At 36.8% G+C, this 17,852-nt stretch overlaps 1 protein-coding gene across 4 annotated transcripts in view; it reads left to right on the plus strand.

Moving 5' to 3' along the window:
* LOC582830 (nuclear receptor coactivator 7) overlaps nucleotides 1-17,852 on the plus strand; it is a 55,110-nt gene that overhangs the window by 18,718 nt on the left and 18,540 nt on the right. For 3 of the 4 annotated variants that reach the window (XM_030973817.1, XM_030973819.1, XM_030973818.1), the window contains exons 3-5: nucleotides 4,808-4,890; nucleotides 8,707-8,814; nucleotides 17,121-17,225. In XM_030973817.1, coding sequence (XP_030829677.1) covers nucleotides 4,808-4,890; nucleotides 8,707-8,814; nucleotides 17,121-17,225 — 296 coding nt within the window. Of the gene's footprint in view, nucleotides 1-3,752; nucleotides 3,944-4,807; nucleotides 4,891-8,706; nucleotides 8,815-17,120; nucleotides 17,226-17,852 lie in introns of those variants that run through there. The other variant, XM_030973820.1, reaches the window with a different exon arrangement.

Genomic DNA, 17,852 nt, shown 5'->3' on the forward strand with positions numbered 1-17,852 from the left:
GGCAATATCCCTGCCCCTGCAAATGGAAATGGATTCAATCCATCTAGGGGCTTGCATGTAGTACATGTATGACTAATACATCAGGTGAAATGTACTTTCCAGTTGGACTAGAATTGGTGTAGTTTTTAGAGGGATGTGAGTGATACAGGTGGATGGTTACAGGTTAAAGGTACTATTCAGTGTTTTTATAACAATAATCAAATTGATTCAACTTTACAATATCAGCTATCAGGCCAAATAAAATAAAAAACACGTTTAGCGTCTGTCCTTTTGGAAAAATAGGAAGGAGGAGGCCCTTTTTTTTCTTTCTCTTCTCTTCAAGATGGCCGCCGGCAAAAAATCATCTATTCAGAGTTTCAGGCAAGATGATTATCAAGTGATTATAGGGGAAAATTGCTGGAGGGCGGAGGGGCAAACAAATACAGGCATACCAACGATTTAAAGGGGGAGATTTCAATGAGTTTTTAGGATTTTTATTGTCCATGAAAGATTGTAAAGATTTTTCATGTGGAGGCTTGGAAGAATATCCTTCTATATTAAAATTGATGATTTAAAAGATATGGGTCTGTAAGGGGTTATAACTCATTCAGAATTGCATTTAATTCATTTTTTTTTTTTTTGGGGGGGGGGGAGTGGTGGGCAGGGCGGTTTCCCCTGAGTCTTAGCTTTGTATGTTCTGTGAGTAATGAAAAATCACTATGTGTTAAAATTTCGGGATTGTGTATTGAAGCTAGTGAACTTTAATAGCACCTGTGAAACTTGGCAATCGTCACTTGACTACAGAGAGGTGTGAGTAGTACATACCTTGGCTAACAATCACAGGAACAGAAACTTCCTCTCCCTTAATACATGGACACCTTACACAAACATCTATGTGCCCGATGGAATGGACTCATCAGTTCCTGTGTCAAGCCCTAGATGACATTGAACTAGTACATACTGTGCATATACAGAGGTAGCAAAACTGTTGGCCTATTTTCCCTAAGGGGTTATGGAGGGGAATGTGATATCACAATTATGGTACTAGCACCTGTACCTTACAAGACCTTTATTCTGACCAACGTGAAGTGTTTTGTTTTGTTTTTGTTTGTTTTAGTTTCATAGGTCCTCCAGAAGTGAGGAGGAGGGGGGGGGGGGGGGGGGACATAGAAGATTGCACCCCCAGATCCCTTTGATTTTGAAATATAAGCAGGGATATGCATGATTCACATGATCATCTTCTTAAATCTATTAAAGTTTAAAGCCCTTCAAAAATAAATTCTCTCTTTCTTGTGTTAATTGTTCTGTGCTCAGCCATTATATATTTTTTATGGAAAAAAACACTCAGCAGATAGATTTAGTTCTGAGCATGCAGCATCAGTTTTGTTCGCTTTTTTCAAAACTCATTTTCTATAAATAATTTACCGTGAGAAGTCATACAATTTGTAAACTTTCTCATTCTATTATATTATGTCAGTTTGTATGAGAGTCTTGATAGAAACATCCCCTGGAAATGATTCTTTTTCAAATGCCCTCATTTTCAAAATGACAATAAATGCATGTAGCTATTAGTTTTAAGACTAAACTGGCATGCCCCAAGTAGATTGTACATGTTTTAATATGTGATCAGTGCATGTGTTTATCATCAAGATTAAGTCAATTTTTAAAAATAAATTTTGGTGATCCAAAATTTCTCAGCAAACACCAATTCCTATGTACTACATAATGAACTTTTCCAAATTGCTTAATTTTTCACATTTCATCACACTTCTTATCCCATGAGCTTAAAAGGATACTGAACTGATGAACTTTCTGCCCTGTAGCGTACTATTTGCTGCACAGTGCCATCTTATGGTCAGCTTGCCAACAGTGCAGTGCATAACCTAATACCTGATTCACACTTCGCACACAGATAGGACTCATGAAAGAACCAACAAGGGGAGCAGGCAGTAACAGGACCATACTGGTGCAGCTTACATGTACCAGAAATGGCGGGGGGGGGGGGGGGTGGTTAGTGCAGAGGTTACTCACTCTTAATTCTCTCTCAACCTCAATTTGAATCAATTAACTTCATGATATAAGTTTAATGATAAATAGGTTTTATTAGTCAGAATATTTCATTTGAAGCTTGTTCATTCGAACAAACCTGCAGAATGAGGTGATTTTATTGCAACTGATATACAGCAGCGTTGATAAATTTGTGGTACCACACCAAACGATGTATTAGCCTACAGGCTACAGTATGAAGGCCTACTTTATGATCAACGACCGAGGAGAAATTAAAACATTGTCTGTGAAGTTGCAGTCATCGTCAAACATTGAGATTACCTTTCGATTTAGTCCACATTTATTAAAAGTAATAAGGAATGATTAATATTTGATATTGCATGCTTTGGGTATAATTTCATATTGATAGATACTTCATGGGCTATTAGGCAGCTCATTTTAGAATATAAATCATAGGCATTCATTTGAAGAATAAGTGAATGACCCAGTTTAAATGCCCCAGTCATTCAACTTAATGAGAATCCTGTCATCGCTAATAAATGTGTTATTGATTGTGTTGTTGTGATCTGTATCTCTTTTCCCCTTAATTTTACGAGTCTCAAAGACCTGCATTTTGTGACCTTTCAGACAATGACCTTGGTGGTTGTGTCAATATGTGTCTCTCTGTCTAGGGTCACACAAAGTGTTTCAAACAAGGATTTTCATTGGTCGTCTTCTGAGAACAACTCCCCCTTCAATGTCATGAATAGTCTCTGTTTAGCAGACCCAGGAAACAATTCCATGCCAGTGACATACTCTGAATGGCTAGATGGAGAAAAATTATCTTTTGCATACATGTAGTTGTTGTGTATGTTCATACACCATTTCTATACTCTTGCATAAAATGGATGATCACTCTCAGTACTTTTAAAGGCAGCTTGAATTAATTAGCCTTTAGATTATTATGAAATAAAATACAAGCTATATACACCCTGTACGTACATAGTACATACATGTATGCATGTACATATCTACATGTAGGCTTCATAAAGATTTTAATTTTTTAAATCTTACTGCTAAGAAAGAATTTGTATGCGTGTATTATGGATACACTTACAGGTGTACATGTACATGTAAGTGCAGACACATGTAAATGCAATTTATTCAAGTGGACTTGATTTAAGATTCCAAGCTTGTGGGGCTTGTACATTAAATTTGCCACTCAGTACCCGGGAGAGAAATGGGGACCTGCCAATCTGGTAGGAAGCAAACAAGCCAGTGTGATTGCATTTGACAATGTCCTCACAAGTAGAAACACACACACGCATACACACGTGCAGGTGTTAATCTGATGGTAGGGGCTGTCAATTTGATATTACTATGCAGATCAATATCATATTCATGCATGTTCAACTACAGAATTGCAATAGATATTGCAAATTATCAGAGATTAGGTTGTAGCAAACGATACAACTTGAATGTGGTCATGCTAGTGCTATTCCAGTAGTATTTTTTTCCAACTGTACAGTGTTACACAATATTACACAGAGCATAGAAAGTTATTTAACCATGTAGGCCTACTTTTAGACATCTACTATCACACTAAATAATTGTTGCTTAATTAAATGGGGCCTCACCATATAAGACTACTCCACAAAGAAGAAAGGTTAGTAAATAACAATATAGGAAGGAACCTCGCATTATAATCTTGTTCAGGTCAGTTTCTAGCTCAGTGACTTTGTATTGAATTACTGTCTCTGTTTGTTTTTTCCTCATAAAGAGTTGATTTTAAAGCTTAAACATAGGGATTTTTGAGGAAGTTAGAGAATAGAACCAGGAGTATTTATGTTTTGGTGATGATGGATGTTGCTGCCTCGGTCTGATTCTAATCTTTGGAATATTGTTGGAAGCATGTTAGGGGTTCAAGCGATGGAGGTAGATAAGAATAACAGGAGTGTGAGGGATACTTTCTATTTGGGTAAGTCGTTGATACAGATATATTTGGGTTGAGTAAGGAAGTGATATTTCATGGAGGCGTTCGGCTGGTACAGGTTTATGTGTTGTACATTGTACATGACCTTTGTGGCTTTGTGTATGGATGCTAGTGACAGGTGGATTAGCGGGAAAGACCTGTTTCTTCCACTTTCTGTGTGAATTTCATCTTTTGCCTCCGGAAGGGTTTTCAACTCTAGATTTAATTTCAATTTTTAATATGCATTCAATTGAATTTGAGTTAGTTTTGGGGCTCACTCAGTAGCAACTACTGGTGAGGCTTGCTTCTCACTAGAAATACATGTACAGTGTACAGGGCTACGGTTTGTACATGTACATGCTTTGCTTTATATAATTAGTTCCCAAAGCGACTGCAATTTGACGAAGATTACAGAGATCTGCAAAAGTGCAAATATATTTTAGAATAATATGATAGCAGCAAAATGTCCCATTTCCCATTATTGTTAATTTGCTTGTGTTCTCAGGGCATCACACACTTTATGGTTTGAAAACAAGAAAACAGAAAAGAAAAAGGAAAGTCTTTATTTTTTTTAATTTACCCTGATTCCCACCTGATGGAAATTTAAATAACACCAATATGGGGGAAGAAAAAGGAAATTTCACTTTTTTATATTGTGAGTATGGATTTGCCAACTTAAATATGAGGGCAATACCCCCTCCCCATACCCTCCCCCCCCCCCCCTCTCCCCCGGCATTATTAGAAAATAGAAAATCTGTTCTCATTTAGCTTTGATTTTTGTTCTTCTTCTTTTCATTCATTGTATCTGATTTTGTTTTTCTCTGTGGACACTCTGTACTTATATTTCTCTTCTTTTCATTGTTTTGACAGATACTGAGTCAAGCAGCTCTAAAGATGGGAACAGCAAGAGAAAGAGCTTCTTCACTCAGCCCCAGGGCACCCTTGAATACAAGGTAAGTATCATCTTGTAAGCAATATCATTAGGCCTGTCTTCATCAGCTCGAGATCGACATATATCCCGCTATTTCAACTATCCCGATCGCATATTATCCAGTCAGTTTGTGTCTTCATCAGCCCGAAGTTGCAATTAGCGGGATGTTTGGTCGAGATAATCATCCCAAGATATCTTGGGCTAGTTTGCAAAATATCCCACTATTTGGCAAAACATCCCGCTATTTGTCCGGTGCGTCTTCACCAGCCCGAAGATTTTCACTAAACAAACCACGGCTAGAACATTAAATGACACAAGCATGGTATGCTTCTCATCCCTGTATTCTCTAACAGAGATCAGTGAGTATACTTATCTTTGTGCACACTGCAACTTTTCCCCCTGTAAGCCAATCATATACACATGAAGCAATTTTATTTTGCTGTGCGGTTATTTATTTTTTTTAAGCCGGTTAATCGCGTATGTAAAAAGGTTTTAGAAAGGGAAAATCCCAGGCTTGTGTGCGTATAAATTATTCATCCTTGATAACCAATATACTTTTCCTCTCGTCACTCGTGTGAGGGTTACAAATGATAGAGCGAAAGGTCCTCTAGTAGTTATAGCCAGACCTTAATTATTATCGCGTTCCATCGTTAAGCCTTAGCCTAGCTGTCATTTTGAGCGTCATTAGGTATTAGATCCATCCCTTAACCCTCTCGCTCCTTTTATGGTAAATGTTAGTCTAACTTGACACCTTCAATTCGATACCCCTTTTGCCCCAACAATCTGAACTTTAAGCACCCATAATCATCATCATTTCTGTCACCTCTTATGTCTTTGGTTAATAGTAATAGCCATCTCCCTAGGTCTATAACAATCTTCTATCATCAGCCTTGAACATCATCATCACTCATTCTCAAGATCACCCTCAACATAATCATGTATCATCATTAAGTTCATCACCATCATCAGTCTTCACCCCTATCTTTTTTTGTCATATGAACAGATATATAATTTAATTTCTAATAATTTCTCCCCTTTGCGTCTGTGTTGTTCACTATAGTTCTTCTGATTTCATATGAACTTTTTCCAGAGCTCATTTTTAAGAGCTATATAGATACCATTCTTTTTCTAAATACATTTGTCACTTCTTTGTCTCAGTCTTTTTTCATGATCAAGATGATGATGACTATCATCATTTTTATTTATTTATTTATTTATTTAAAATGGTTTATTTCATAAAAAAACATTCGCGGCCCGAGAGCCGAATTGCAGTTTCTTTTACAAGGTATACATCAGTGACAAAATAAAATTACACGTAAAACATTATGCATGGTAGTAAAATTGGAATTCTTTTGTTTTTGGTTTCCAACGACCTTGGCAAATTGCTTGGTACATATACAGTAATTCGAATTGTATTACCATATTTGCAATAAGATGATATATTAAACTTATACAATACATGAATAGCAATACATTTTTGATATTCAAAAGAATTAAATGTTTTGGTTGGAAAAATGCATAGCCAGATGGGTAAGGTATAGTTGTGGTGTTTTCTCCAATAACAGGGACAACAACATCTTCATCATCATCAGTAACATTATCATCTTTGTCCTTTATATCACCATTGCCACCACTATCATCATCATCATCATCATCATCATCATCACCAACAACATCAATATCTCTATCATAATTGATCACAATCAATGATCTCCTTCATTTCTTTCACACTGCTTCTCTTTTCTCCTTCTTCTCCTAATTCTCCTTTTTTTGCTTTTTGTTTACATTCAAAGCCATCTTTCATCCTTTCTTCATTTTCATCAAAACTATTTTTAATACCACTATCACAACAAAATCATAAAAATCCATCCTATTCCTCATCATTACTAAAGTCATGCTCATCAACATCATTTTTTCTACATGTTTTATAAGGTATAAGATATCACAAAACAGATACATGTACTGTATAACACAATAATGAAAAATAATCATATACATTTACAAGAGAATTATGAAAAAACAACTACAAAGAAGCATCATTTTTATCTCCTCCATTTCCCTTGTATTCCCCGAAGTCCATACACATGCATGTATTTACCACCTCTCTGTAAGAGAGTCTCCCCTCTAGCGACATGAACTTCAGCGCCGTAGCAACGCATCATCCGCGCTGTCACAGCTCCCAATCAACCAGATTCGTTCCTACACATGCATAATATATCGGATTGCACCGTGCCGCTAATTCATTAGTGTGGGGTACGTGTATAGTGCCTTGTTTGTAATCGATCAATTCTAGGGGTCACGCCGAAACATGTATTTTCCATGCCCCTGATTAATTAAGATGATTACTTACACATATTAAACTCCCAGCTGTATGGTGTACATATGTTTATTATTATTTTTATTGATGAATATCAATGCTATAGAAAAATTCATGAAATCATATTTTCTACTGATTGTGTGAACAGACACTGTACTTTCATTCAAATTTTATTAAAATTAAAAGCAAATGGGAGTCAATAATCCTATATTTAAAAAAAATCACTACCATCAGTGGTGTCACATATGGTTTCTTTGCTCTTTTTGTTGTTGCTTTAGATTGATTTAGATAATATTGTGGAGTATTTGAATGGTGTGACATAGAAATTTACCATTTTTCGGCCAGGTATTCATAATGAAGATATTTCAGCAAGTGAATTATATTGATTTTCTTCAATTTAAATTGTGGGTAAATACAATGAGATCACTAGATACACCATTTTTTTCTTCTCACCCTTCCCGCCCCCCCCTTTTTTTTTGGGGGGGGGGGTCAATATACAATTTGGATCTTTGGGTGGACAACATGTATGTTGAATAATATAGGATGCTGTTTGTATATAGATTTGTGTTCTGTTACAACTGGACACACAACATACAAATGTACATGTACATTTGTAGCTTTAAGTGCTACACATTGACTTGAAGATGCATGCTTTATGCATGCATTCTGCGGTTTGTTTTGAATGTACAGGAATGAACGTGAAATCAAAAAGTATTGCTTGGACTGAGAGAGATGCTTGCTTGGAGGGAGTGTATTAGACCATACTGATGGACAGGTGCTTATTCCATTAAAATGGGTGGATGGATGCTTGCTGGCCTGCCTGCCTGCTCTAAAATTAAAAACAGAGAGAGAAAGAGAGAGAGAGTTAGAAGAAATAAAATAAGAAAGAGAAGGGAGTGGAGAGAGAAGGTGTAGATAAAAGAGTGCAGGAACATTAGAAGAGGGAGGAAGAGAAGGGGGAAGAGGAAGATGAGACGAAGAAGGAAGAGGAGATGAGAGATATACGAAGAAGAACAAACAGGAGGAGAAAAATAAATAGAAGAAGAAGAAGAAAAAAAGAGGAAGAAAAGGAGAAGGGGAGGAGAAAGTAAGAGCCAGGCATCAAGAGGGTGGAACAGGATAAAGAACAGCCAGAAAGACAAGGCAAAAATGAATCTTGGAGTAGGGAGGAATAAATGCATGCATGTGGATAAGAAGAGATGACAACAACAAAAACACAAGACGAAACCATACCGTATGGGAAATGGGAAAAAGATTCGCTTGATATAAAATGTTTAGTGTGAGTTCAACATTGAAACATGGAAATACATTAATGTACATGTACAATGTACATGCATGTTGTATGTAACACATGTTTTATAACATTGAATTTTGTAAAATAATGCATGATCTGAAGTATTAAAACTTATTATGAAATGTTCAGAAATAGTTAGGAATAGATAAGTATGAATTACCAATTTTTGTTTGACAAAATTTATTAATTTATGTTCTTCTCTTCGTTTCCTTATTTGAAATGTACAGGTGATGGATCGAGACACTCTGGACAGTATTGCCCTTTCATTCGATACCTCACCTTCTCTCCTCATGAGACTCAATCATCGTACAAGTAGAATGATCTTCCCTGGTCAGGTGAGTTATCTATTCCCCTCCTCCTCCTCCTACCCTTCTGTTTCTCCATTTTCTTTATCTGCTTATCCTTCCCCATCTCCATCACACACCTAATTTTATGTGACTCGTAGCTTGCAACTGACGATACTTACATATTGTATTGAGCTTCCCCTGGAGAGATTAACATTCCAGTCTCTTCCTACTTCTTTTTCCCTTTTCCCTCTTCTTCTTCTTCTTCTATTCTTTGTCGTTGTCATTGTCGTCGTCGTCGTCTTCTTCTTCTTCTTCTTCTTCTTCTTCTTCTACTTCTTTTTCTACTTCTACTTCTACTTCTACTTCTACTTCTACTTCTACTTCTACTTCCACTTCTACTTCATCTCCTTCTACTTCATCTCCTTCTTCTGTCATATTTTCTTCTTCTCCATCTTTCTCCATATATTTTTCCTTACGCCCCCAAAATGTAGTAACTGTCCACTTGCATTATAATCTACCTTTTGTCTGGAGAGCATTTCAGCTCCTCCTCCTCCTCCTCCTCCTCGTTCTCTTTCACTACCTTGCTCTCTGGCCCACCCTTCTTTGCCTCTTCATCCTCTCAACATATGGAATTCGACCATCAAACAGGTAGGGTGATCATCCATATTCAGACAAGCAGTCTACTTTCGACTCACTGTCCTTCTCAAGTTACTTTTTCTTCTCCCCTTTCCCCTTCTTTTCCTCCTCTCTATCTTGTCCTCTTTTTTTTTCTTGTCCTCTTTCACTTGTTCTTTGTCTTTCATAGATCAAGTCTACCTATTCTTTGGACAGTTCAATGTTTCACATGCCGCAGCCTCCCAAAATCCTTGGTGAGGTTTTATGCCATAGCCCTGGCTTCTTCATCAAGTTTCCAATCTGGCTGTACTAACAGTCAATCAGTATATTGATAACCTCTGGATATATTGGTAGACCTGTTCCCATTAGTCTGCTAATCCTGATCTGGGCATTTATGATGAGTACATCCAGCTGGAGCTATGGCCAAATAAAATTTAAAAAAAAACATGTTTAGCATCCTGCCTTTTTTGAAGAATAGGAAGGAGGAGGCCCTTTTTATTTATTTATTTTTTTCTTCTTCAAAATGGCCGCTCAATACATTTTCCCTGACAGTCGGACTATTTTTCAAGATGGCCGCCAGCATTTGAGGAGCTGAGGTTTATGCCATAGAAGTTTCCAATCTGGCTGTACCAACAGTCGATCAGTATATTGATAACCTCTGGATATATTATCAGGCCTGTTTCTATTAGCCTGCTAATCCTGATCTGGGCACTTATGATGAGTACACCCAGCTGTAGCTAATGTACACTGAAGATGAAAATGTCAGGCTATTTCGCTCTTGTGCTGGGGATTTTAGGTCGATTAGTATCCCAACCAAACTAAGGAGGACTTGCTTATGAAATGGCCTCTTAGTAGAAAATTCATTAGTGGATTAATTCAGCAGTGAAGATGTACTTATACTCAGGACTATGCTCGTCCTGTAAATCAAGCAAATTTCTTGAGCGAGCAAGTCTTGCTTGACCTAGGTTCATAGAGGAAGCAACTTGAAATTGATTATTTTTTTTAGTCTCAAGAATCACTGATCGGTCTTGTATCCGTTCGAGCTAATGGGAAAGCACCCCTGTACCTTGATAACCTCCCAATATTGATGTAACATTGTATGAGTCATCCATGTTATCTATTTCCAACATGTGCATACAAGGTATTTAGCAGTAGGCCTAGTAATTATAGAATACTTTATGTTCGGACATTGGAGTTTACACATGAACCTATGCTGCAGGGCAGAATCGGTACACTAAAGGGCCTGTCAGAACTCACCAGTAATAAAACTATAATGTAGCAATAGCCTTTAAAAATGGTCATTTGAATGATTCTGTAAATATAGCATGAGGAACACTATCCATCATTCTTCTGCACTATAGTTAATACATGGAAAAGTAAAATTGTTTGCTCTCAGATAGAGGTTTGTCCTAAGAAAATCTGTGGGTGTACGATTCCAACAAGACAATAAAATCGAGGGAGGCTTATTACAGAAAGTGTTGAAATCTGGTCAAGCAACAATTTTTAATACCTCTTGCACATAAACAAGAGGGGGGGGGGGGCGATTTGATGACGACTTATCGTTTTAGTTATCGCTATATTGTCATTGGTGAGATCTGGCCTGCCCTTTTATTTAGAATCTAGGCATCTACATGTAAGTAGGAATCTGATGAGGGTGGCTAGTGTTGTGACTGAACACTAGCTCTGTCCATGGCATTGATGACCTTGCAAAGACTGACCCAAATCATTTTTCAATCAATATTCCAAGAGCCATACTGCACAATCTGATGTTTCAAATGGCCACACTCTTTAGCTGGGTGGTTATTGATCCAACAAGGTGGACAGGGAGAAAGAGGGAGGGAGAGATGATGATGATAAAAAGAGGGAGGGAGGGAGGGAGGGAGGGAGGGAGGGAGGGAGGGAGGGAGGGAGGGGGGATGAGGTGAGGGAGGGGAGGAGAGGGAGGAGAGGGAGGGAGAAGAGTGAGAGTGAACTACAGGAGAGAGAAAAAGTACAAAATAGCACGAAAGATAGGTATTGTAGAAGGAAATTTTAATACTATATTAATATAACATTTATAAAGATGATAGACTAATTGTATGCAGGCTTTGAGTCGTTCAATGTACATGCTGATCTTTACACCCTAAGATGTATGAATATTTGTGTTTTTCAAGGGCAAAGATAAAAGTACATTAGACTTAAAAATTCCTTTATTTATAATTAATTGATATAATGTTCATGTATGTACAGTGTACAGTGCAGTTGTGTACTTACAAGTACAATGTTTTTGTTCATGTGCTGTATATGACAAGGCCATTCTGTGCAAATACAAAGTACATGTATTTCCTTGTCTGTACTTGCTGTGCATGCAGTTGAATTCATGACAGTGGTGTTGATGGTTATCTTTATGACATTAATGGATAGCTTTATAGCTCTCAAAGTAAAGGCTCGTTCGTTCGGATATGGCTCAGTAAACCGCCGCCAAAAAGCTAGCTGCCATGTATGTTGTATGTGTAAATGAATGGCAACTGTGGCCAACAAAGGTACATGTACTGTGAATAATAATTGAGCACTGTGTTTTTGATAAAAGATACAGAAATATCATGTGTATTACACTTTACGTTGTCATCATAACAAAATGTTAGGTTTTGCAGCGTTTTCCCTGAACCAGCTTTAAGGCATTATTAATCTCATTATAATCCTCAGAATTTGGATTAGGTTGTTTTTCGTGGTTTCTATATCAAGGATGTCATAAATATTCTGTTATATTCTGCTATATGATGCAGTAGTATGAATGTATTGATGAAGTTAATTAACTGGTCCAATCCATATCTGTTATATGATAGGGTAGATTATAATAACCCTCTTGTTCCCTCCTGAAATCAGCTTCATACCATAATGACTTGTGAATGTATGTATTCTATTTCTGTCCTTGATAATAATAGGGTAAAATTATGTTGGTTTCTCTTTATACTACATATAGCTCCAAGCGGCATATCGTGTTTAGTTATCTGAGGAGGGGGTGGGGGTGGGGGGGGGGGGGTTTTACTGGTCCTACTTGTAAATGGGTTAAATGAGAGGGTCTTGAGGCCTGTCTTCATCAGCTTGAGTTTGCCAAATAACCCGCTATTTTCAGACTCTGGATATTATCCCAAAGCTCGAAATTGCGCCGTCACCAAACCGATACGCTCATCTCTAACTAGCTCAGACTGGCGCAAATTATATATTTTGGAAACAAGACCAACATTTCTCAGGATATTTTCTCAACCAAATATCCCGCTAATTGCGACTGCGGGCTGATGAAGATGCAAATTAACTGACTAATTTGCGATTGGGAAAATTAAAATATCAGGTTATTTGGCAAACTTGAGCTGATAAAGGCAGGCCTTTGGGGGGGGGGGGGGGGGTCGTATCGTCTTTTTTTCCTCATAAGATTTGTTTGTTCTTCCATAGCTTTCATCCCATCATTTTAATACAAACAGTTATGATACAAAACAAAATTTATTCTTTGATCACAGATTTATTTAACTAATTTATAAACAGTAGCTCCCCTTCTGTGGGTTACAAAATTAGTTGCAATAAATGACATCATTGTGGCTTTATAATACTTGAAAATAACGATATTGTATGTTGTTATTTTGAACAGACAAAAAGTTCAAGAACAGAAAGCAGTATGACATCACACTCTGTTGCCCATTTTAGCATTTCCTGTCGTATTTCTGCGAAAAGTTGAAACTTTTGTAGGGATTGTTGGAATCTGGCCCAGTTGTAGTAAACTTTCATCCTTGCCCCACTTTATTCCACCTTATAACATGCAAAGCATTCTGTATTTAAAGCCAATTTTAATTGACCATCATACATGTAGCACATACATGTACATGCTCTGTGGATTTATAGTAACTCTTGCCACTCATGCTAGAGATAGAACTGCCTTGCTGCAATACACTCTATATTGTTACCTACTGCATAGAACCGATAGTTAGTTGACTTAACATAATCTTACCTACATACACAATGTACTTGAACAACTAGCTGAGTTTGTCCTTTTTACTTTCCGCACCTGGAATAATTGACTTGAACCTGCTTGAGTATTTGTGGACATAGTCATTTCCGAATTCATATTTGTGTAATGACGTTTAAACAAATATGCAAGATGCATATGGCATGCCCTATACAAATATACATTGTATGAAAAACAGTACAGACATATCCCTTATGTATATGTGCCTGGACTATTTCCTAGTGCTGTTTAATTGCAGTTTCATTGAAATATTGTCGCGTCAGTTGCCTGTCCATACAACAAACTAAACTTGAATTTGATTTTGAATAAGAGCATTGTATCATTGAAGGCCTATTCAAGTGAAATTCTGTGGGGAATCCCCAATGTAGACCGGCCATGTGCTCTCAAGTGTGAGCAGAGTTTTTATATCAGAAGGAGTACTACAAGCGTGGGATGCCTTTCTTTGTTTAGAACTTCCAGAGCCACAGGATAATTAATAGGCCATAATTGCTGGTGTTAATGTTCAGATGGTTGGCTAGGTGTTTTATTTTGATTTGGTCTTCGAATTTGGATGCTACATTTGATTGTATATAACATGGATGTTATATTATAGGATGTTATAATATGGATGTGGTATTGTTTGTACGTATAACTCATATGTACAACTCATATGTGCTTGCCAGGTTAACAATTGTGGAGTAGTTTCAGTTGTGGTACATGCTCTTTACCCGGCAATCAAGACAATTTTTCTGACAAATTATTTTGAGAGAATCTTACTCTTTGTCTTACAAGTTAACATGGATTCATGAAGTTCTTGCTTCTTCTGCAATTTCTGAACTCAACTGTTTTGTCTCGACATGGTACACTGTAGTCGGTGATACATGTACTTTTTGTCATATAATTCAATATAAAATAGAAATAACCTCAAACGTTAGGTGGACTCACAGCAAATGACTTCTACTATAGATGGAACATTTAAAACAATTACCAGTTTAGTATTGCCATCAACCAGAACTTTTTTGTCATGTGATCAAGTGTTGCATCAAGAAAGAAATCAGTCATCACTCAGTGACAATTAACTTGTGCTATACATAAGGGAGCAGCAACGTCCTTTTGCTTCCGAAGTGAATCAGGAAATCCATCTGCAGAATGGATCTCACCATTGATATCGAAGCCACATACATGGCAAAGTACATCATGAGTTTTCAACACAATGGACATACACCAAAGACCGTCTTCATGAATGCCATTAATGAATATGTATGTTACCCTGAATTTGTCTTGTCTTTAACATTTTGATTAGAGTACACAGTAGATATTCTACACTCTAAATGCTGAATCCAATACTGTAAAGGTTGCGTCCAGTGTTTAAAGGTAAAGACCAGTTTTGGAAACGCCCCAATTTCAAAAAATGAAATGGAAGCTCTTATTACCAATCATGTGAAAGAATATGTTTTGAATGATACATTTTTGCCGGGAAACCGCCTACTAATTGATATATTTGGTAAATTAGTTTATCAATTGGTGTGTGTGAGAGATAAAAATGCACGTGTCGTGCATGTGTGCGTAGGCTAATATACATCTTTCTGTGTACAGTTCTTGTAACTTTATGAAGACTGGGCCAAATTTCTTATCATTTTGATGATTCCAGATGCTTCTCGATGCTTTAAAATGTTGATTCGTCAATAAAAAACAGTTCGGTTCTTAGAACGTAGTTTATGCGTAATTTACAAGTAGGATTTAGATGAGGCTTTAGGAAGTCAGAAAGGAAATGTAACCTGTGACGTGATTTAACGTGTGACAATCTGCAGAAAACCAGATGGCTGTATAAAGGATATTATAAATAAAGATGATTGTATAAACCAAGTAGTATCAGGAAATAAATCTATGATGGAGTTTTAATTGTTTCTACTCGTCTGCTACCTAATAAAGAACTTGAAATCATTTCCGTGTTTGAGTTTCCAAAGTCATATTATCACCCATTTATGTAAACGATCTCTTCATGTCAATTTAATGAATGCTTTTGGTTTTGGATCTATTCTAAATATGTCTTTAATAATGATTTTAGACTGACATATTTCTAAAAACCTATCCATACAATACCATCGGAAATCATATTTCCGTCTCTAGAACTTCCACAATTCTATGTCTTGTACTACATGTACCTGTATGACTTTACACAGTGGTAAGAAATGATATTATACTATTCTAATTTCTATTTACTGCTGGTAATAAAACTTTCTGTTGTGTTGATTCTGAGGGCATAGCTGGTGCGAGTGCACTGTGATTTACATTCGTATATAGCTACATGTAAAATAGATTTGTGTTGAAATATAGTTTTAATACCGGTACTGTATTCCAGTTCATTCTCTCTAGAAATTTACCATCACAGTTTTTATGCCTCCGCCACCGAAGGTGGTGCCGGAGGCATCATGTTTTCGGGTTGTCCGTCCGTACGTCCGTACGTCCGTACGTCCGTCCGTACGTCCGTCCGTCCGTACGTCCGTCCGTCCGTCCCGTTTGACCGTTATCACAATATCTCAAGAACCATTTAAGATTTAAACTTAAGACTCAGGAATAGTATTTATCACCATAGGAAGACGATCTGATTAGATTTTGGAGTACGTAGGTCAAAGGTCACAGGTCACAGAGGTCAACTTATGAAATTCCTTGTATTGAGTTTGTTAGCGCGATATCTCAAGAACCATTTGAGATTTAAACTTCAAACTTAAGGATAGTATGTATCACCATAGGAAGACGATCTGATTAGATTTTGGAGCACGTATGTCAAAGGTCAAGGGTCACAGAGGTCAACTTATGAAATTCCATACATTGAGATTGTTATCATGATATCTCAAGAACCACTGGAGATTTAAACTTCAAACTTAGTGATAGTGTGTATCACTATAGGAAAACAATCTGATTAGATTTTGGAGCACGTAGGTCAAAGGTCAAGGGTCACAGAGGTCAACTTATGAAATTCCATACATTGAGATTGTTATCATAATATCTCAAGAACCACTAGAGATTTAAACTTCAAACTTAATGATAGTGTGTATCACCATAGGAAGACAATCTGATTAGATTTTGGAGCACGTAGGTCAAAGGTCAAGGGTCACAGAGGTCAACTTATGAAATTCCATACATTGAGATTGTTATCATGATATCTCAAGAACCACTGGAGATTTAAACTCCAAACTTGTTTAAATTGCTCTATTGCGGAGGCATCATTTTCGACTGCGCGCAGTCAAAATTCCATCTAGTTTTCCTTCAACTCACACTCAACAAGATCAGTTGTGACAATAGATAACATTAATAAAAATGACTTTTTTTTTTTCTTTCTTTTTTCTTTCAACCATGTAGCTACAAGATGAATTATCTATCCTCCAAATGTTCTGCTTTCTCAAATACATTTGAAAGCAATTTTCATATGTTACACAAGCAGGCTATCCAGTATTCTGTACTGTAAACAGCATATTTTTCTGTTCTTTTAAAAAAAATTCTTGAAAGAGCCCAACTGGCGAAAATACGAACGGATGAAATATTAGTCATTTGGTGTGCCTGCCATGTGTATCGGCTTTTAGGCCTGTGCATTGATCATGCTTAGCTAAGAAATTAAGTTCTCCACCAAAAGGTTAGTGTGTCTCAGTTTACACAAAATGCTTCTGTTTATTCAGTATGTATTGATAACAACTGATGGCAATGGCATTATTATATTATTTTGTGACTAATAATATGCTGTTGTTTTCATTTCCTCTAGGTTTTGTATGTACCTGACCCTGATGCGGAAGTACCGTTCAGCCCGGTGTTAAGTTCACCCACATCTCCTACTGCCATGGATGCACCTGAACTACCTAAGACAGTGGTAAAAGATCCTTCATCAATCTTTTGATTGTAACACTTTTTTTTATTATGTTGCTATTGGTATAAAAACATCTTTACATTTTAACCTCTTCTCGGCCATTGTATTATTTGACAATTGCCAAAAATGGTAAAGAACTAATAGAATAGTGACATTTTATATTTAGAATGCTTTTTGTCAATGATACATAATAATAATAATCGTCAAACGATCTTCAGATCATATAGTAGTAGTAATATGGATAGTTGCAGGCTGGTTTTAGTCCATATGTGAATAGACCAATTGGATAGTAGACAAACTGGTTGTAGAATAGATCAAACGACAAGTCTCCTTTGCTGCCAACAGCCTTGAATGGTGCAAAATGTTTCATGAATACATTTGTTGACTACAGTAGTATAATGTGCATCAGTGGGCATTTTCAAACAAATTTAGAGCCCCCAAATTATTAGCCAAATTTATACTTCCCTTCTCACCAAGAATATGATTCATTTGAGGCTGCAGTTGTTCAGGTTTTTACCCCCAACTATTAAAATTTTAAAAGCTATGGTTGCATGCAGTATTTGTAAACCATAGTTTATTTGATCTCTATGGTGTACTATTTACAATTAAATTATTTGTTTGGATTTTCAA

The sequence above is a fragment of the Strongylocentrotus purpuratus genome, unplaced genomic scaffold (assembly GCF_000002235.5).
Source record: "Strongylocentrotus purpuratus isolate Spur 01 unplaced genomic scaffold, Spur_5.0 spur5_scaffold_7, whole genome shotgun sequence".
In the NCBI taxonomy this organism is placed as follows: Eukaryota; Metazoa; Echinodermata; class Echinoidea; order Camarodonta; family Strongylocentrotidae; genus Strongylocentrotus; species Strongylocentrotus purpuratus.